At 33.7% G+C, this 22,884-nt stretch overlaps 2 protein-coding genes and 1 long non-coding RNA gene across 3 annotated transcripts; 1 reads left to right on the top strand and 2 right to left on the bottom strand.

Moving 5' to 3' along the window:
• Positions 1–2,248: 2,248 nt before the first annotated feature.
• Positions 2,249–8,181, bottom strand: LOC108319572 (uncharacterized). Its single transcript, XM_052878258.1, has 2 exons — positions 7,634–8,181; positions 2,249–3,084 (listed from the first exon to the last, which is right to left on the bottom strand). Exons 1-2 carry the CDS (start codon positions 8,072–8,074, stop codon positions 2,443–2,445), a joined length of 1,083 nt encoding a protein of 360 aa, XP_052734218.1. The 5' UTR covers positions 8,075–8,181; the 3' UTR covers positions 2,249–2,442.
• Positions 5,377–8,160, top strand: LOC108319634 (glycine-rich RNA-binding protein 4, mitochondrial). The gene is made up of 4 exons (XM_017550831.2): positions 5,377–5,625; positions 5,759–5,827; positions 5,923–6,029; positions 6,184–8,160. The coding sequence occupies exons 1-4, from the start codon at positions 5,523–5,525 to the stop codon at positions 6,229–6,231; spliced, it is 327 nt and encodes a 108-aa protein (XP_017406320.1). The 5' UTR covers positions 5,377–5,522; the 3' UTR covers positions 6,232–8,160.
• Positions 8,182–11,038: 2,857 nt separating the features above from the next.
• LOC128196820 (uncharacterized) lies at positions 11,039–13,386 on the bottom strand. The gene is made up of 3 exons (XR_008249222.1): positions 13,102–13,386; positions 12,905–13,001; positions 11,039–11,285 (listed from the first exon to the last, which is right to left on the bottom strand). It is a non-coding gene; the product is annotated as an uncharacterized LOC128196820 (long non-coding RNA).
• Between the last annotated feature and the right edge of the window lie 9,498 nt (positions 13,387–22,884).

The raw sequence follows: 22,884 nt of genomic DNA, 5'->3' as shown, positions 1-22,884 counted from the left end.
CAAGCTAACATTGACAAAACAATGTGTCAATCCCCCATTTTTTTTTTCTTTTTAAATATATAAAATATAAATACATGATAAACTATATGGTTGTTTTACAAAGGTGTGGAAGATTCCTTGTTATAAAAATTTCACCAAAGATTAAACTATATGTTGTAAGTGTAATTCGATATATATAAGTGACAATAGGACATGATAGTCGTAAAGTGTAACTATACTAGAATTTTGACCAATGCAGCACATCTACCCTTTGTTCACTTGAATGAATTTGGAGGAGAGTGATTGAATGAATTTCAGAGGTAAACTTTTTGTTGTTTATTTGAGTGGATTTTGGAAGTAAGTGAGAGTGGATTTGGAAATAAATTTTTTTAATCTGTCATATCAATCAAATTATACACTAATTCTCACAAACTTTACTTCCAAATTCACTCTCACTTACCTTCAAAGTCCACTCAAATAAACAACAAAAAATTCCTCTCAAATTCATTCAATCATTCTCCCCCAAATCCACTCCATTCAAGTGAACAAAACCCTAATTATTTTTTAGATAAATGTATTTTGTTTTCTACAACAATTAAAAATAAATTAAGAAGTTAAAAGTAGATATCACGTTTGAAATAGTAATGATAATTAAGATTTAAAATAAGTGACATTAACATCTTCATAATGTTTCTTATCAATTCAATAATGTTGAACATCCAAATTCATTGTAATATTAAAGGTAGTAATCATTGTTTTGTCCAATATGAAGGTTAAGTTTTTCGAATATCTATGCATGTATTTGCTATGAACATCCATACACGATTGTTTTCTCAAATCAGAAATCCATTGTCATTGACATATATAAAAGAGATAAACCTTATTATATTTAAAACGGGATTCCAAAAATAAAGGAATGCAATAATTCAGAAATAGTCAGAATAATATAAGATTCATTTGTATACCTCTCATTAAACCACATTTGTAGTTGTAGAGTTTACATTTCTATTTTCATCTAAAACTAGTATTTTCAAACCTTTTTTTTTCACTCTAAAAACTACTACATAAAGTTTTTCATGTGTGAATATCAGATAAGGAAGATAAAGTCTAACTTTAGAGAAAGTTTATCGTTTACTTTTATTCATTATTATTATAAAGCATAGACATAGAAAATTGCATCCTTTAAACCTTGAAATGGATGCTTGAATAAGAATGAGTCAACTTCATTCTTCATATAAATATTTTATTACCAACATTTTTTTTCTATTATTACTATAACATATTTTGGAATATTATTGACTTGCAACCTGTACCATTGTAAAGATCATTTCCTTGATCACTGGAGTTTAGTTAATTTTGTTTACTCCTAAAAGTAACACCTTTAAAGAGCTTTACTTTGCAATAGTATATAGCAATAGCAACATGTTAATCTTCTACAAATATAAGAAATGCATTTAACAAATCAACATAAACATCAAACAAAGTACATTCCATTCTAAAACTACTGTACGAATATGGGATTGGTTAAAATTTACAATAACAAATTTATAATAAAGGACAACATGTTAGAACAAATAACAAATTATAACGAAGTCAAACAATCATTTTAGACATCAGCTTCAAACAATCATCTTAGACATCAGCTTCAATGAAATGACATTCATCTTCATCCTCTTATCAGTGTAAAAATTAATAAGTATTGTTGTGAATTAACACAACAAAATTTGTATAGACTTTTGCTTTAAAAAAAATACAAAAAAGTTATTAAGTATTAGAATAAATGAAATATAATCTAATTCTTTTCTTGAAACATACTATGTACAATTTTCATGCCCTTAAACACCGTGTATGAATTGAAATATCAATAGCTAAAGAAGTAAAATGTTGCTGTAAAATAAAATCAGGATATAACATAGACAATGCTCACTGAAATATTTTAAGAACCTAGAAAGCTGCAATCCATGATTCTTTGACTATAATCCAGTGTATATATCTTAATTCCTATTAAAACATAATACCTACACCTGCATTTTCCAGTCATAGATTGTGCCCCATAATATATATATATATATATATATATATATATATATATATATATATGTATCCTGTAATATTTAAACATTGCATTATTCATTTTAGACATCAAATAAAAATACTTTAAATAGATAAAATTAGTTTATAAAAATAAAATGAAGTTCATATACAACTATTTCATTATAAAACTCTTCCCAACCAAGTTAGAACAAACTGCAGAGCATGTAGAAAGGAGTTGATTTTGAAACACTTCTAAAGGATCAATTTTATCATTTCAACAGACAAAGGATATGCACAATCCAACTTCTTCAATGCAAACTAAATCCTAGAATCTAATGATTCAAATCTAGAAACAGAATTTTAGATCAACTAGATACAACTAACAAACATAGGGAATCAAAGGCACAGATCAGGAATCAGATAATTTGTTTAAGAACTGGTGAACTTTGTAACAGCCTTGGTACCCTCAGAGACGGCATGTTTAGCCAATTCTCCGGGTAGCACAAGCCTAACCGCAGTCTGGATTTCCCTTGAAGTGATGGTGGGTTTCTTGTTGTAGCGGGCAAGTCTAGAAGATTCTTGGGCAAGCTTCTCAAAAATGTCATTGATGAAACTGTTCATGATGCCCATGGCCTTGCTGGAGATACCAATGTCAGGGTGAACCTGCTTCAAAACCTTGAAGATGTAGATCTTGTATGTCTCCACACTCTTCTTGTGTCTCTTCTTCTTGTCACCAGCTCCTCCTTCCTTCGGAAGCTTCTTCCCTGCCTTCGGTTTCTTCTCAGCCGGAGCCTTCTCTCCTACGGTGGACTTCTTCTCCTCCGCTGGTTTCTTTTCCGCTGGCTTCTTATCTGCCTTTGGTGCCATATCTAGAGAAGAACTTTGAGCTCTGAAGTAAATTAGGGTTTGGAATTGGGATTTCAGAAGCTTGGTGTGAGAGCAGATGAAGTTGTGAGTATCATCAGAGTTTAAGAGGATTATAAATATAGGGAAAGTTTTGTCTTCTGATTGGCTAATGGGGTTTGTCGCGGATCGATGAGCTGGAGTTTTTATGAGACTGTTGATCAACGGCTGAGATGTTGTTTTTACTTTTTAGTTTGCTTTGGTGCCTAAATATATTCTTGTCCCACCCACGGTTTTCTTTTATGATTAAGATGAAAGGAAGACAGTTTTACAATGGAAACTTAAGTTATCCTTTTTAAGTTTCATCTATGAAAATACATTTTCTTTTAAGAAAAATAAAACATTTCTTTTAAGAAAATCCACTCCTATCTAATAAAAATATGGAATAAATTTAGAACCATTCTTGAATTGTTTCCGTTATTATATTATTTTTGTTTAAAAATATATATTATCTAATTTTATCATCCTCCTATCTTTCAAATACTATATTTTTATGATGATAAAAGTAATTTATTTTCTTTTAAATTTTAAATATGAAGAATTACTAGTTATGATTTTAAAAATAATATTAAATTAATTTATTTTTGGAAGAATTACTAATTTTTAATTTCAGTCAACATCTTATCAAATTAGAAGGAAATCATAAAATAAAGAAAAAAAAAGAGAGGATAAAGCTTGTAGGGTAGCATCTTTTCTTAAGTACTTTAAGATTCCCATCAACTTATTAACAAATATATTATAACAATTCTCTCCATTTTATACTTGAAATCATTCAATTCCTCTAAATCATACTTTTACCTCAAAGAATAAAACTAGAGCAATTATTTAGTATCATTATCTTTATCAAGTACTTTGAGATTACGAGAAATAAAATAATTAGAGCGATTCGAGATATATCCTTTATTTTTTAATTACATAGTAATTATATGATGTGTCGAATGAATATGTTGAATATGTAATATCTTATGTTGTCATTTGATATTGAGATTTGTAATATTTTTCCTTTAATCTATAATTGAGGTAAATAGTGATGAAGTAGCATTCAAATAATTTAATGATTATGAAAAAATTGATTTTAAATGTTGACATTTGTGTATATAGAAAATACAAGGAATCAAGAAAGAAAGGTAAATTGAAATAATTGTGAAAAATGAGTCACGTGCATTTGTAAAATGTGATTTTATTATCACGTAGTGTTTCTGCGTTAAAACTATCATCTCTAAATGAAATTTAATTTTATTATTATTATTATTATTAATAATAATATTATTAATAATAAGACTCTTTATTTGGTAATAATCACTAAATTGTATGATTATAGACTTATTCTTCAGAATTGGTCTAGTTTATCTCTTAAAAAGATTTCAATTTTTTCTAAAAATTTAAAGTTTTAAATCGGTACCCTCTACTTGGTAATAGTCATTTAATCACATGAACACGGATTAGTCTATTTCATCTTTTAAAAATTTCAAAAATTTTAAAAAATTAAAATTTTTGGATCAGGACCTCTACTTGGTAATGGTCAACGAATCATGTAAATATAAAACATTATTCTCATGATTGGTCTAGTTAGTCTTTTAAAGATTTCAAACTTTTCTAAAATTAAAATTTTTTTATTAAGACCCTTGATCGTGGTCATTGAATCCTATGAATATAGATCATGTCCTCGATATTGGTCTAATTCATATTTTAAAGATTTCAAATTTTTTCAAACTTTAAAATTTTTGGATTAGGACTCTATTTTACTATGGTTACTAGATATAGCCTCTCTTCTTTAAAGTTTTTGGATTTGAGCTTTCTACTTGGTAGTGATTACCATTTTTTTTTTTAGGATTGATCATAGTTTTTATTTGATTTTGTTTTTTTCTTTCTAAACATAAACAAAATTAGTTTGATATTTTTTAATATAATTTAAATAAAGAAGAGCAACTATCCTAATTTTGTCGAGATAAATGTAAAAATAATTTATAAAAAAATAATATTTAAAAATATAAATATAAACTAAGTTAAAAATATATGTGTATATATTTATAATAAAAAGTATTACTAATATAATAAAATTTAGAATTAATATAAATATAAAAAAGGAAAACAGGAAAAGTAAAAAAGAAAACAAGGAGAAGCTGATTTATGATCTGAAAGCCTAGCCACGAGGGCCACGTGGCTGAGGTCTAAAACTACGAGAGTCGGATTCTAACTAAACTGAAAAAAGATGTTTGATAGGTAGGAAAGTTCATCCAAATTACTACTTTTAATTCATGTTTTTGTTAAAAGATTTGTATGTTTTTGTTATTGATAATTAGTCTACGTGAATTGCTTAATTATATTAAAGTCTAGTAAACAGTGGATCCGTGTGTAATTGCTAATTTTTTTTGGTGAGAATATTAACAAAATGAACATTTTCTAATTGAGTGTGTTTTAGCTTCAGGAATATACTTGCAGCTCAAATTAGAAGTAATACACAGGACCTATAAACTACTTTTAAGCCCAACAAGCGAATTCGCAGTCTTCCTTTTCACTCTTAGTCTCAAGGAACAACAGTTTCTTGTTTCTTTCTAAGTCCGCGACAAAAACACTTTAATGTGTTATATTGAAAGTTCACAATCATGCAATTAACCAGTGCATTAACGAAAGGCAACCCTCTTCTTTCCCTCTTATCTAGATTTCTGTGTGTGCGTCATCATTCATCAGCCAACTTGTTTGTCGCAGGTTTTCTCCAACTTCTTTCGTCTCTACTTTCTTTTCTAAAACCTAATGTTAATTGCTCATTTTAGAGTTCTTATAGCTTAGGTCAAATGTTCCATTTTAACTGGGAGATTTTTGGTTTTGTTTTGGAACGAAGGACTTACCTGGAATACCAATGAATCGATTCTGAGAGATGCCTTTGAGAAACATGGTGAAATCGTTGAAGGTTAAAATCTAAGATCTTCTTTCATTTTTTGGTTCTAATTTGGTCATACAACTATGTTGAAATTGCCCTAAATTCTTCTATTTTTCTTTTATCAGTTAGAGTAATATGTGATCATGTGACTGCGAAATCAAGAGGTTATGGATTCGTGCGGTTTGTTTCTGAAACTGCAGCTGCTACAGCTCGCAAAGAAATGAATGGCCAGGTTTTTATTTTTTTCATCTCTCCTGTTTGTTTGAGATTAATTCACTCTTTTATATCACAATCTTTGAAAATATGCGGACTTATTGGCTAAAGAAGTTTGTTTCTATGTCACCCAACATTGTTATGTATGAACCTTGCTCCTTATTCTTTGACAGACACTGGATGGAAGACGCATTCGGGTTACTTATGCACACAAAGGCTAGGGACTAAGTCCGTCAAACAATTCATGGTTGCAGCATATTAACTTACGAGTTTTGCATTGTGTCTTTCTTTGTGAATTTCTGAGTTATTCTTGTTTTAAGATTTTATAGTTCTGTTGTCCCATTATTATTTGAAAACACTTGTTATATTATGAGGACTTTGACATCATGGTCAAGTTCCTTAGGACACTGAGGTTTTATACGCCCAAGTTAAGCTTATTTTGTAATGGATTTAATGGTGTGGTTTTGGAAACTAGCAGGCAACAATATTAATATAAGATAGTTGAGACCATATAACTTGCAGCTCAGTGTTTTTCAGGTTTGATTTGTCTTTTTCTTTTTGCAATGTTACTGATGGCCAAATGAATGTGCACTGACAGTAACCATTTGAAACTTACATTTAGTTTCCCAATCTATTTTCACATGCACTTAAATGGTTTTAGCTATTCATTATAATTGGTCACTTAAAAGTTTCTCAATGTATTTTGACCATTACACGAATTCTCAGATTTTGGAAAAAGGAATGATCATTTCCTGTTGTCATTGAGTGACAATCCGTATAACCGAAACTCCTTGAATTACAAATTCTAATGCAGACATTTGATAACACTTCACATTCAAACCAACATGTGTCTTGGCTTTTAGTTCTGAGAACACTTCAATTCAAACTACCATGTGCCTTGGCTCTTACTTCAGGGAAAAGCAAATCATGTGTCTAAGATTGAATTCATCAGCAAATCATGTGTCTAAAGATTGAATTCATAGATTGTGTCACTTTCATATTGTGTTAATAGATGTGTTCATCGGTCTCTACAAACAGAGATATTAATTTTCAGGAGTTTAAGCTACTGAATGCGAAGGCAGAAAAAACAAAACAGTTGATGAAAAACCTCAAAAACTTAATTCATCCCAATGTAGCCATCTTCAGAATAATAACTTATATCTAAATTTCAGTGCAGACTAAACAACAAGGTACAATCCTTGAATAGAAACAAGAGTAATATGTGATCATTTGACTGCGAAATCAAGAGGTTATGGATTTGTGCGGTTTGTTTCTGAGACTGCAGCTGCTACAGCTCGCAAAGAAATGAATGGCCAGGTTTTTTATTTTTTTCATCTCTCCTGTTTGTTTGAGATTAATTCATTCTTTTATATCACAACAAATATTTCGAATCCAGTTATAAAACTTTTGAAGGGAATTAGAACATGAATATTTGGTATCAAACACTGCATCAATTTAATCATTTCAATACATAGAGGCTGTGCACAATCCCATTTTTTTCAATTTAAACTAAAACTAAAACCCTACATATTGAAATTTAAGATTACAACATTAGATCCAATAGATACAACTAATAAACATAAGGGATCAAGAACACAGGTCAGAAATAAGATAACTTGTTCAAGAACTGGTGAACTTGGTAACAGCCTTGGTACCCTCAGAGACAGCATGTTTGGCCAATTCTCCAGGCAATACAAGCCTGACCGCAGTTTGGATTTCCCTTGAAGTGATGGTGGGTTTCTTGTTGTAGCGGGCAAGTCTAGAAGATTCCTGGGCAAGCTTCTCGAAGATATCGTTGATGAAACTGTTCATGATGCCCATGGCCTTGCTGGAGATACCAATGTCAGGGTGAACCTGTTTCAAGACCTTGAAGATGTAGATCTTGTATGTCTCCACACTCTTCTTGCTTCTCTTCTTCTTCTTATCACCGCCAGCTCCTCCCTCCTTTGGAAGCTTCTTTCCTGCCTTAGGCTTCTTCTCCGCCGGAGCCTTGTCTCCTACTGTGGACTTCTTCTCCTCTACAGGCTTCTTCTCTGCTGGCTTCTTCTCTGCCTTTGGTGCCATATCTAGAGCAGAAGTTAGTGCTCTGAAAAGAGTTAGGGTTTCGAATTGAGATTCAGAAAGCTTAATGGAAAAGCTATTGAAGGTGTGAATGAAGAAAGACTTGGAGGATTGTAAATATAGGGAAATGTTTTGTAGTTCTGATTGGCTATCGGACCTTAGCGCGGATAGATGAGCTGGCGTTTAGATGTGTCTGCTGATGAACGGCTGAGATGTTCTTTTGGCTTCTTAGTTTTTCTTGGGGACCTAAATTTATTCTTGAGCGGGTACTACCTTTTACCAGTTAAAGGAAAACAATCTTTTTAACTTTAGTGTCAGAAAATCAATGAGGAGTGCATATCAAAGCTTTCTTTTTTACATTGATCTATCTAAATATTATTTGTTTTAAGATAATTCACTCTTATCTAATAAAATAATAAAAAATTATACAAACATAATTAATTATTTATTCTTATTTAAAACTTAATAAAAATTAATATTTTATTTTTATTTGATTTTTTAAAAACTATTTTATATTTTAAAATAAATATAAAAGGTTTTCAGTATAGTATTAATGTAGAGTAGAAATGAAAGTAACAATGTATTATCATCAAAAATAATATAACATAAAAAATAATATAACATAAAAAATAATATAATATCAAAGAACTAATTTTCTTTTAATATTACCTGCTACTTAGTTGTTTTAATTGTAAAACACATCTTATATTATTTTTACTTCCCATATTATATTTTGAAGGATGATAAAAGTAATTTATTTTTAAAATGTAAATTTAAAGAATTTTTTCATAATTTAGAATAAGGTTTAATCATTTTGATTTTGATAAGATGGTACATGCAACCTTACGTGAAATATGTTAGATTAAAAAAATTTAAAAGATAATGATACTTTGACAACATATTTTGACATGGTCACATGTCAAAACTTCAGTGGTCCACATGGAAAATAAATCAGCAAAAGGAAAATGACGTGGAAATATAGTGTTTTAGGGTTTCAAATAACGAGGTTCATTTTGTGATTTCAAAATTAGAATCTGAGTTTGGGTTAGAGAGAACCCTAGAGAGAAGGACGACCCAACAAAGTCGCATGACGGTGAGGAGAAGCATCGTTTGATAAAGTTTTGACCGTTTTACTGACCGACACCGTTCACCAGCTAGACATCTGCCATCGTTGGAACCTTTGGAAGCAACGGACACCGAAAGGGACGCGTATTCGTCGTTATGCCGTCGTTGGAGCGTTCGTTTGGGAAGTCATTTGTTGTTGTTCAGTGTGTTTTAATTCTTTTCTAATTTTTTTGACCATTTAATGATTTTGTTGTTTTATGGGTCTTATTAAGATATTATTTAACCTTGTTTGGTTTTGATGTAGTGTCATAAAGGAACTTGGTGAACAAGATGAAGCTTCTCATAAGAGGAATAAGGTATGTAAGGTTGTAAAAAAAAACAATATTTGTAAAACTCAGGGTGGTTTTATAATTATTTGTTATAAATATCTTTCTTGTCTAATAAGATATATATACTTTAGAGTATAAACACTTAAATGATGGGAAGGAAAATGCATTAATTTACAAAATATTGAGTTAAAAATAAATCATTCCATTGATGGTTTAAAATATATTATCTAATTAAATTTTAAAGTAAAAAAATGCACTAGCAATTTTAAATTTGAAATTATAGTTTTTAATAGTAATTTATATTGGAGATAATTATTTTCAATAACAAGTAGTACAAATGTAATTAAAATATCAAAATACATGTAAATAAAAATTTAAAATAAATTAAAATATTTTATTTGTTATTTATTATCCCTCTTTGTGAACATAACTTACTATTCAAGTTCTAAAACCATTTTACTACTTTGTAGTAAAAATGTTAGAGAGCCCTTAACACTTTTTTTCATCAAAGATTTTCTCATGATAATTCATCTAATTCTTTCATAATTTTTGTTATTATAAATTATTAAAATATAGACAATTTTTAAATGTATACTTACATAATTCAATTTCATTGTAAAAAAGTTATATATGTAAGACATGATTTCTTACTTTTAAAAGTAAAGTTGTGTGGATCACACATAACTTTGATTAATTCTCTTTTGAGTTTGAATTGAAATAATCTTAATTATTTATCATTTAGTTCAAATCAAATTATATAAGTTTTTGTAATTCTTACATAACTCTGGTTCAAATGAAAAAAAAAACATATTTGAAAATTTTAAACTTAAACATGAAATTAAACTCATGTTCAAAACTTTAATATAATTTAGTTTTAAACTTTAAAAAAGGAATCCTCATATTCTAATTGAATTGTTATTTTTTTTTTGTATGAAACAATTATCATGTAAAAATCAAATAGAAGTAACCTAACTTCACTTTGAAGTCATATTATATATATTCACAACTCATTTACAAAAAGTCATATCATGCAACCGTCCATTAATTTTAAAAATCTGTCCATTGATAATTTACTAAGAAAAGTAAAAAAAACATCTTCCATCCATACTTTATTAATTTGGCTTTTCCTACTTCTAACTTTGTTTAAGAGATAAAGACAACAAAAAAACCTCTCTTAATTATTTCCTAAATACACAGTACACTTGATTGAATTTTGAATTTGTTAAACTAGGTTGTTTATTATAATCTGTATGTCTTTATGAGTAAGCAATCTACTCAAGTATATTTTCATGTGTACAATGACTTTTTTCATATATCTTTACATGTGCATTCATTTCCTTTAATAATGTTATCATATCTAAACAAACTTAACCAAATTTTATATAGAAGTTCATTTTTATGAACCTAAATTAAAATAATAATAAAAATATAATAATTAAATTAAAACAAGTTAATGACATATGGTATAATAGTAACAAATTATAATATCACGTTACATGACATGTAACATCCCAAAATATAGTAATTACCATAATCAGAATTAATTACATTAAGCTAATAAAACAGTGCAGTCTTACGAAACCGAACGAGCGTTAAAAGCCGAACGGCATAACATACAGAAATACCGAACGTTAAAAAGGTAGAAGTTCAAAGACGAACGGTCTTACAAAACTATGACCGAACGTCCACAATTAAACTTAACAAAAATAATAAAATAAACATGCGAGCGCTCTAAGGCTCGGCTTTAACTTCCACATCCACCAGGTTAGCGTCTTCCAAATTTTCTTCTTCTAGCACCTCTTCAAATGACGCCCCTCCATCTGCTCACATCCACACGGATGATCATTGCAACGACAGAACGAACGTACATATACAGGACGACAACACAAGGGAAAAACGAAAGGGTAAGCTTATATAGTTTAAGTTATACATCAACACATACAATATTTCATTCCATACAAACACATAGTTTAACATATAACATCATGTAGCATCTATACATATATATATATGACGACCGTCCGGACTGTATGAACCGTGTAGCTACAGGCGTCCTTGCACCCGAGTGGTGTAGTAACTGGGATACACTCAACAGCTGCCACTCAAGGTTAGTCCGTTCTTACGTCGCCCATGTTAACTTATGGACTAAGGACCTCCTGTCATTCCCACACATGAACTACTCTCCTCTACATGAAGATGAGTATCACGGAATATCAGGATGGACCAAGCCAGCATTAGCAATAGCCACAGTCATACTTTACCAATTTAATATTCAACAAATATGAGACGTTCCTCCATGGAACGCTCGTTCAAATTCCATAATTTCACAATCATGTAATATAGTGTTCACACGTCTTAATAGTTCATATTCATAACATTTTCATTCTATGTTCCACTTTCTTAAAAAGACGAACGTTCAACGTTCTGAAGGAAGAGGACGAACGTTAAAAGCCAGACTTAGGATAACCCATTATCAATCAGAAAGACTCCAGAGGAATACGACCATTTTCAGAATATTTTAAGTACCAAGAGGTCAGGTTGACTCAACTTGGACGAAGATACATCAAGAAGAATACTTAACTATGTTGGGAATCTTTTGTTTAAAAGGGGTCGACTGCCGGTCAATGACCGAACGCGCCAATGTAAATTTACTAATTATTTGGACGAACGCTATTTACGTTCGTTAAGGAATCAAAGATAAGGACGAGCGTTCGGTTTAAGACCGAACACTACATTAAAACGAACGCTAGGTAGATGACCGAAAACCAATCAGGACGAACGCTTTGGTACAAGACCGAGCGCTATTTAGGACGAACGCTTGGTATAAAACCGAGCGCTATTTAGGACGAACGCTTGGTATAAGACCGAGCGCTATTTAGGACGAACGCTTGGTATAAGACCGAGCGCTATTTAGGACGAACGCTCAGTGTAAGACCGAACGTTACTTAATTCAGTACCATTTAATTTAAGGCGTACGACAACTCCATGTTGAGCCGAACGCTCAAAACATAGTAATTCGAAATAAGGACGCTCGTTCACAAATTGAATTCTTCCCAAATGAAAGAATTCTACTCTAAGTATTTTTTCAGGAAAACCGAACGGTATAAGACCGTACGATGACGAGCGTAATGTATCATAGGGAAATTTTCATATTCAGATTTTTACTAAGTTAACTCAACCTTTCTCATGTGATTCTTACTTCATAAACTCATATCCAAGATCAATTCTCATACTATACAGATCTCATCATTTTAATAAATCCAACCATACAATAGTCATACACCTTTCATACGTATCCAAATCAACATGCATTTCAACCAACAGAAAACATATGTAATATTAGTGATCGTTCCTAACAGCTCAAACAACATACTTTTCATACATCCAAATCAAATCATACAACATGCAAGTATAAATTAAACATATAAGCTTCCCTTACCCGGATCAATGGAGGACACGTCCTAACACAAGATTTTTGGTTCGTCCAGCTAACGGTATTCTACCCTCAATGCCTCTTGACTCTTCTTAAAACAAAACTAACCACAGAAAAATGAATCCTTTAGATTACACATTTGCATGCAGCCAACAACCTGGTTTCCAGAAAACCTAAGGACGAGCTACTGAAGGAGAACTTACCAATTTCAGTTCTTGAAACTGTTCGGTCCAATGTGTAGCTCTCGGTTCAGCGAACGTTCCTACAGTGCTGAAACGTGATCGGAGAAAAGCTTGGTGAGTTATAGTAGAGAGAAGTTGGGAGGTTTTAGAGAGAAGTTGGAGAGAAATGAAGGGGTGAGTTCAGAGGTAGAAGATGAGTGCGTGCAGGTGAGAGAGATTTTCGAAAAATTAAAGTTTTGTTAATTTCCACGCCCCACGGACGAGCGTCTCCTCTGCTGACACCTGCACACCCACTTCTGAATTGGAAACTTCTCTCGTGACACGTGGCGTGCGTGCATGCAGTGTTTGGTGCGTTTTTAAAGCCCTGAGCGTGTGACGTGGTGCGTTTTCCAGTGCAGATCAGAGTGGTGAATTAGATTGGTGAGTGGGTTTTAATGGCTGAGTATGGAAGTGGCGTGCATTAATGGTGATGTGACAGAAATTATCATTGCTAATTATTAAGGGTCTCACATGACACAATGTCAGACACATAATAAATATTTACTTTTTAACAAAATGAAAAACAATAAATAAAAATTAAAAAATAAACATTTTAAAAAAATGATAAACTAACACTTAACACTTGAAAGTTATTAATATAGTATTTACAAAATTGTATAAAAAATTTCAAAAATAAAAACTAAATTGAAACAAATTTTAAAAATGATATCATTTAATTTTTATTTTAAATTTTAAAATGCACAATTCAAAAATATTCTGAAATACATAATCAGAAGTTCAAAATTTATATTTCCATTTATACAATTTAAAATATAAAATAAAAAATACATTTCATATAATATAATTCAAAATACAAACTTTATATTTTAAAATACACAATTTAAAATATAAATTTTATATTACGATTATATATTTCAAAATCTTAAAATAAAAAATACATCTAAACTATACAATTTTTTTCAATAAAAAAGAAACAAAAAACAGTCGAAAAGCCATCGTGAAGAAGAAGAAGGCGTGGGAGAGAGGTGTGTCGGCTAAAAGAATAAAAAAATAAATAAGATAAAAGGTAAATAAACAATTTCATACGTGTATACATTCATTACATTACAGCACATAACAAAATATGTCTATACTCCTTGAAAAGAAAGTAAATTCCCAACTTTTATTTTAAGCGTTTAAACTTTGATCTTTGGTGTGGAATCATCCACATACACAGTACATAGTCTCGCCAATTAATCACATTATTCTGGTCAGCTTAATTTGTCATGAGATATTTCATAACATTTTTTTTTAAATATTTTAATATTATTTATTTATCATTCCAGTCCAAAATTACTTTATTATTAATAATAATAATCATAAACATCAACCTAAACCAATCACTGACACGTAAATAATGTTAAAATATTATTAAAAAAATATTGTCAAAATATCATTATTTTTTCTCATCCCATAACGGATCATACTCAAAACAAAACACATCTAAAAAAAACAGTACTTTAGAAACACCAAGTGAGAATAACTATCACTGCAAAAGGACAAACAAAAACACAAACATACTCACAAAAAAACTTAGTATGAGTTCTGTCACGAAGCATACATAGACGGAATCAACATTTTGGAAAAGCACAACCTCTGAGTTTGTCGGGAAAACAGAAGGTAAAGAGGAGGAGCAAGGAGCATCCTTCACATCCTGTTCCTATGCCAAAGGATCTTCAGTTGCCCAAATGATCAAACAAGTCCAAAGACTTGCAATTGTCATTGGTTCATCAAAAATTCAACAACTCTATCTCATCTTCCTCGTCTTCGCCCTCGTTAATCTCACTCTTCTTGCATGCTTCTGTTCGTATCCGAATTACCATCTTGAAATTTGCAGCAGGGGGAAATTCACTTAGGAAAATTTGGGTTTTGAATGAATGATTCAAGGGAAGAAGAGTTTAATAAAGTATAAAGGAGTTTGTTTTGGGTGGGTGCAGACAGAGGATCTTCTCGGCATATGCTTGAGCATTAACTTGCTGGCCCATTCTTTTTCACATATGCTTTTAGCATCTTTTCTATCACTAATTAATTACTATATACTTATATTCTTAGCATCTATCTAATGTACCTAAACATTGCATATAATTTTTGTCTTAAAAAAATTGAAATGATCTTGTCTTCGATTTCAGACATTTTTATTTTTTTTTCATGTGGTTTGAGATGCAGTACTGAATTTGCTTCTTAATTTGTAACTTCAGAAAACATAAAGATGACAGAAACCAAAAAGACCAAAAGTGGGTCCTCTCCTTTTCCTTTATACATCAATTGATTGGTGTCCAATGCCACATGCCACACACTAGCTACATTATAAAAGTAAAATAATCATAAAAAAATTTATATATTTTTTAAGAAAAAAAATGATAATATTAAATGAATATAAAAAAATTATGAAAGTTAAAATATCATTTTTTTAACAAAATTGATAGATAATTTAAAATTAATTAAAAATTAAAATAAGCAGAAGATAGGAACTTTATGTTCAAACTTTCACATAGAATGTTCTGCAAAAAAATAAAAGTACAATAAATTCTTTTATAAAAACAAGTTTTAAAGTTATTGAGTATATCAAAAGCTAGTAGTGGCACTGAGAAACACACTTTTTAAGTCTATTATGAAGAATTTATTGATTTGCCTATGGAAATAACAAATAAAACTTAAGAAACACTCGTACTATATACTTCTCAATTTTAATATTTACTTCTAATTAATGTTATAACATAAACATTTTTTTCATGTAACAACAGATAGGTCAAGAGAGAAGTCTTACACCGAAGAAGAATCATTTATCTGAGGACAAGCCTCTTGGTGCGTTAGACAAGCTTGTTAAAATCATTTCAGATGCGCCGATGACCTGAGATTCTACTACATTTGGAAGAGAAACTCAGATCCCATTGTACTTGCATCAGCAAGATGTTAGGGAGCTTGCGTCAGAGAGAGAAGAAATTAATATTACACTCTTTCAGTTGTGGATGATGTAAGTTTATGAGAACTTTTTTATATAATTATTTTTTATCAAATTACTTATATCAGATTAACTCTTCATTTTAGGTATATGTTTGATGTTAGTAACAAGAAAGGGGTTCAACGATGTATATGGGTCCATTTGTCAACACTCAATTTCGTCCGGATTGACTAAATAATTTTGTTTTATTGTATTCTCCTCATAAAAAGGAAAATTATAAAAAAAAAATAATAAAAAAAATAATAAAAAAAAAAAAAAAAAAAAAAAATCAGACGTTCGTCCAAACAATGAGCGTTCGTCCTTCTCCACTGATACTATGGACGTTCGTCCGAACAGTTACCGTTCGTCCCTCCCCACTGTTACTGTAGTCGCTCGTCCTTCCCAACTGTACTGTGGACGTTCATCCAAACAGTAAACGTTCGTCCTTCTCCAATGTTATTGTAGTCGTTCGTCCTTCACCACTGTTCAACCGTTCGTCCTTCCCCACTGTTCAACCGTTCGTCCTTCCCCACTGTTCAACCGTTCGTCCTTTCCCACTGTTTTCGTCCAAACAGTGACGTTCGTCCTCGCCCTCATCTTCAACCGTTCGGTCATCAAACGTTCACTATTCGACCGTTCGGCCATTTTATCATTTTGGACGATCGTCCTCGCCCTCAACTACCTCTCATGTTTACCGTTCGGTTTATATTGTTTATTGAGCATTCGGTTTTATTGTTTAATGAGCGTTCGGTCATCACTTGGACGCTCGGTTTCTCTTTGAACGCTCGGTCTCCATGATATTTGTCTTCAGCGTTCGGTTTTGAACGTTCGGTCATGTTTTAGTGAACGTTCGGTTTTTGTGTTTATTCTTAATGAACGTTCGGTTTTGATGTTTTAAATAATAGTGAACGTTCGGTCTTCATTTGAGCGTTCGCTTTTCATCCGAACGTTCGTCGTCCACCTCAACCCTCTGAGTGCTCGTCCTGAGTTCTTTGAGCGTTCGTTCTCTTGTTGCGAGAACGTTCGTCCTATTTCTCTTCTACCATTCGTCCAGAGCGCTCGTCCTGAGCGCTCGTTCACAACACCCCTTCTCAACGCTCATTCTGAGCGCTCGTCCACCTCACCCCTCAGACAACGCGCGTCTTGAGCGCTCGTCCACCTCACCCCTTAAATACCGCTCAACCCCAATGCAAAAAGAAAAAAGAACAGCACTATCTCCAGATCATCATCCTCATTTTCTAACCTCGGGATATTCATCTCGAACACCACCTCCAACATCTATCTCTTCCCGAGAGCTCATCGTTATCCTCAGCCTGGTACCACCTCCAGGATTCATCTTCAACCTATCCTCACGGCCTTCATCTCCAACACCTCTTTATCCTCTCAATGAGCAATTCGTGCTATCCTCCATTGCTTCATCACCTTTCCATCCTTTTGTTCCATCCATCAAGTACCCATTCGAAACCAATAAACCAATGTTTTTTTGAACCTGTAACCAGAGAGCATCAACATCCATAAGAACCTGTAACACTCTTTTCAGATTCAAGATTTCTTTCATTTTCAGTTTCTTGTAACTCATTTAGGAATGAAAATACAAGGCAGTATCTACTCTCGTCCTTTTCAATTTCGTCCATCGACCAGCCCCTCTCAGATTTCCACCCTTTCTGTTCTAGAATTCATCAGATTCATCCCCATTTTTCTCACTGGATCACCACGCACCCACGGACAAACCCATCACCGAGAACATCACCATCCAGCATACCACACGCACAGAAGGATGCCCACAGTATGAAGATGAAGACAAGATGGAGGGGCCCTTACCCTATTTTCTCACGCCCAAGGACTGTTGCTCAGCATGCAATGGAATGTGTACTCACGGATTATTTCTGAATAGGAGGAGAGGCTCACGGGTTTTGAAGTTTTTTTTTTATAAAAATTGTTTCTTCTTCACTCATCAGGGGAACCGAGCTGGACGCTAGTTACTTCACCCATCACCATCCTAGCCAGCAAGCTTATCTTTCATCTCCGGCCATCTTTCTTCACCCATATACCATTTCACGGCTAAATACCCATCCTCCCATACACTACGACCATCATCATTCACACAACCAACACTTTCCATCATCTGGGGGAGACCAGGGGTGAACTCAAAACTCGGGACAAATTACGATCTTCCACCCGTCAATTACAGTCATCATCCATATTCACCCACTGCACCTATCATCCTTACACCATCTCCACCATTATCATCTTCAGCTGACTCTCTCAACCTCTGACCAGGGCCTTTGCCTCTCACGACCTTCACCCGTAGCCATCTCAACAACCATTCCATTTCACTTCCAACATCCATCATCTCCAACTAAACCCCAAGATTATCATCTTCATTCATCATTCACCTCTGACCACTCTCCATCAGCTCCAACACCCGTGAATTCACTCCCTCCTTCATCCATTACTTTAAGCTCCATACACCGTCTCCAACACCTATAATTTTCATCCCACCTCTTCCTCATCACTCGCGGCCAACACCACCATATTCACTCCAAAATTTCCTTTTCACACCCAACTTCAACCTCATCTTTCAACTATCAAAAACCCCCAACCATCAAACTCTCACTAGCTATTACAATTCATCCTTCATTTTGGCCAAAGTCATCTACAAACCCATCTTCACCTATTCCAACAGAATCTCAAATAACTCAAGAGTAAAAAACGAGACGCAGGAAAAGGCCCTGGTGATGACCAGCGGTATCGCCAACGTCCTGATGGCGAATAGCATCGCGACCTAAGGCGAGGGATTTGCTTCCCGCGTGCGAAGAAGAGAAAGGAAGAGAGGTCTGGATCCAGTGGCCCGGTGGCCGTTTCGTCGCGATGGCTGGATCGGAGGAGCAGCGGCTTGTAAGCGAGAGCTGACGGAGGCAATCCCCTTCCTGCGTCACCGTCGTTGAAGAAAGGAAGAGGGAAGGGAGCGAGAGTCGCAGCAGCGAGGGTCATTACCAGTGACGCCGTGGGTCACGAATCGCGGTGGCCGAATGGTTGGAGATTGAGTCATGGCCGTGGGTGGCAGAGGTGGATGTCCCTATTTTTCTTTCATTCAAAGAAGAAGACCCTAACACAAATGAGAGGATAAATGAGTTTCTGAACGTAGAGGCTTCGGACCTAGCTAGGGGACCGCGTCTTTGCCATATACACGACTCCCCTGCACCCCCTTTCAGTTGGGCTTAAGCCCACCCTGCAAATAAAAATTTAAAAAAGAAGGGAATTGGACCTAACACATTTCGGGATGCACCTCCGTTTTCATATTTACACTCTTCACAGATACAAAGTTGGAGAAAAAGGACATTACCCAAACAAAGGAGCTTCAATTTCACTCGGCACCCCTGGTTTTTATCTCTGTACCCCCAATTTCCATTGAGCTTTTCTTGTTTTATTTTTATGCTTTCTTTTTCTTTTTATTGGTTTTTATTACTTGTTACACCCCTTGTATAATCACCTCCACTTTTTGTTTTAGTAAATTTGTTCATCTCGTTTTATTTCAAAAAGGACAAAAAAAAATAATAAAAAATATATAAAACTTTAAAAAACATTTAATGTAATAAATCTCGGTATGAGTACTCGTGCGATCGTACGCATCAGCCTAGTACTTATTGCCCAAACATAAAATAAATAAAAAGCCGTGTGAGTGCTCGTGCGATCGTACGCATCAGCCTAGTACTCATTACGCAAAACAATAAGAAATAAAAGCCGTGTGAGTGCTCGTGCGATCGTACGCATCAGCCTAGTACTCATTACGCAAAACAATAAAAAGGAAAAAAAGCCGTGTGAGTGCTCGTGCGATCGTACGCATCAGCCTAGTACTCATTACGCAAAAAATATGTTTCAAAGGTTTAGGCACATGTGTGATCGCACGCATCGTCCTTGTGCTAAAAACTTCTTCATTCTCCTAAATAAAAAAATACCAAAAAATATAAAATCTTTAAAAACTAAAAAACATCTACTTTTTCAAATAACAAACAATATTGCCTTGCCAGAACTACGTGATCCTTGATTCTCCATCAAAAGTGGAGATACGTAGGAGCAAGGCCAGTCCTTGTCAGGCTCACTTTCCCAAAAATCCAAATCATTTTCCAAACATAATTTTCAAACAAATTTCCAAGCAGTTTTCAAAAGAACTACGTAACCCTGATTTCTCATTCTGCATGAGAATACGTAGGAGCAAGGTCAATCCTTGTCGGGCCCAAAAAGCTAAAAAATATTGTTTGTTTTCTTTAGCGTTTTATTTTAAGGGGAAGTTAAATACTTTGAAAACCACATCCATATTCGCGCATTTAGTTAAAGGTACTGCCTTAGGGCAGGCGTTGTAGGGTGCTAATACCTTCCCTACACATAACCGACTCCCGAACCAAGAATCTGGTTCTATTTGACCATGCCTTATCATTTTATGGTTTTTCCGTAGTTTTCCAGAATAAACTATGGTGGCGACTCCAAAATCTCTTTTCAAAATTATATTTATGCTTCTTTTATTGGATCGTCGTCCCGTCGCGATTCCGGTTGCGACACTCTCTTTTCAAAATTATATTTATGCTTCTTTTATTGGATCGTCGTCCCGTCGCGATTCCGGTTGCGACAGATGGCGACTCCACTGGGGACCATGAAGAGAGTCAGGCCATTTAATTAGATGTGCGAATTCAATGTGGTTTTTTTTCTTTGTGTTTTTCTTCCCTTTCTTTTTCTTTATCTTTGTTGAATATTTGTCATAATTGTATCTGTGTTTGTTTTGATTATATTGAACCCTAAGGTAGAAAACATGTTATATCTGCCTGGGAATTTTCTGGTTGTTTTGCAGGTGAGGGTTTGGGGTGTATAATTGCATTCTCCCTTCACACACACACATCATATGCATATCATGAGTGAGGCCCTATACCCGGGTCTGAGCGCAACTTAGAAATAGAGGGGTTGTGTAGCGGTGTCACTCTGGGATGTACTTCCTGTCTGGCTATCGTGAGAACCCCAGCCAGAGTCTGTTCTTTTCATTTGTGTCTCCACATCTAGTTGATTACTCTGACTGTTGTGGAGAAACAGTGAAAAGAGCCATAGCTCTGGTGGCCTGATTTAAACATTAGGGAGCTATCCTTGTGAGTGCATATATTTGGCCTTAGAACTTCAGTCATTCAACCTTTGATAAGGCACAAAAGGGAGAAATGTGTTTTCCTATAACCCTCATGCTCGCTTAATAAAAATCACGCACCTTGTACATATCATCATATCTTTTTATCTTTTTTTTTCTTTCTTTCTTTTGCTTTTTCCTTTTTCTTCGCTCATTGTTTTTCTTCATAGTCTTGTCACATTTTTGTGGATTCTAGTCAAAAATTATAAAGTTGTGATTAAGGCCCTTAAGCTAAAAATGGAAATTAACATGGAATTTGAGTCAAGGGGTATAAGAATTTGGTGAGTTTGTCAGAGGGGAAGAATTTGGGAAAATATTAAACGCAAGTCTTGAGGCCAAAGCTCTATACAACTAAATCGGGCAATATACCCATGTCCCGTCCTGGCTGAAGTTTATGGGACCCTTAATCGTGGTTACGAACTTAAAGAGGGAAAGATGTTATGTTGTCTACCAGTGGTGTATTTGTGGTTCATTTCCCGTGAGACTGGAGACGCCTTAAATTCCCTGTACCCCATGGACGAATTATTGTAGTATGTAATCGATTACAAGGACGTTGTAAACGATTACCCGAGAGAAAATTGGATTTTGTACAAAAAGGTCCATCACAGGTACTCAGTCAGGAGAACATGGGTCACCATTGCGAAAAGAAGTGACTTTTAGGCACTTTTGCGCTTGTCTTAGGCTGTTCCTTGTGAACCACATGTGAAAAGAGTAAATGAATGGGCGCAACTTTGTGCAAGTTTAAATGAAGAACAAGTTAAATGGTGTGTCCCTTGGGAGCATAGATCGCAGATTACATTGCGGGAGGTATCCTAATGTACCCCTCATGGGTATTAGGTGTTGTATTAATTGCAATCCTGTGTTAGCGCAAAAAAATAATTTGAGTATCCTGAGAGGATCGCTAACACCTGCATCTCTCGCCGCATTGCAGATCATATGAGGAATGAATCTTCGTTGAAATGTTCCATCAAGTTAAAGACAATTGGGGGCAATGTTGTTCGCTTCAATGAAAGGCCCAAGATCATGAACTGTTAATGAAAGTTTCCCTTAGCCAATGAATCACAGAAAGGGTTAAGACAATCAAGTTGTAATTAATTTCCCTTACCCAAATTGCGAAAAGAAATTTCAAAATGATGAGCAGTGGATAGAAGCAGCAATGACAAAACTAGAGAAGGAATGTTTCCATTTAGCTAAGAGGGAACATAAAAGATTGATGAGTCAGATGAAGAAAGAATATGTCGTTGAAGAAGGACAAGTCACTCACAATTAGCTTTCTTCATCAATGAAGTCATTGAAAATGTTCCTAAGATATTAGCTGATACTGGGTCTGTAATGTCAATCATCAACCCGCCTAAAGGGGATTGAAACATTCCTCAATTGCTGTGAGAAACTGATCAGACAAATGAAGAATGTGATGACTAAAGCCTGCGATGGTTGACCAAGAATTCCTATGTCTAGAATTTTGGGGATTTCAGAATGATGAACCACCTTATTGACTCTGTTTCGTGTTAATTTCCAAAATTATACCGGGGCAAATATTTTCACAGTTTTATAGTTTCTGACTAGAGAATTTGAACTATGTTTTCTTTTCTTTTTTGTTCTTTTTTTTTTATATTTTTATTTTTCTTTTTTCTTAATTTGTTTCACAAAAAAAAAA

Source organism: Vigna angularis, chromosome 5 (assembly GCF_016808095.1).
Source record: "Vigna angularis cultivar LongXiaoDou No.4 chromosome 5, ASM1680809v1, whole genome shotgun sequence".
Classification (NCBI taxonomy): Eukaryota; Viridiplantae; Streptophyta; class Magnoliopsida; order Fabales; family Fabaceae; genus Vigna; species Vigna angularis.
The sequence above is the reverse complement of the archived record's forward strand: the minus strand, read 5'-3'. Positions and strand labels throughout refer to the sequence as shown.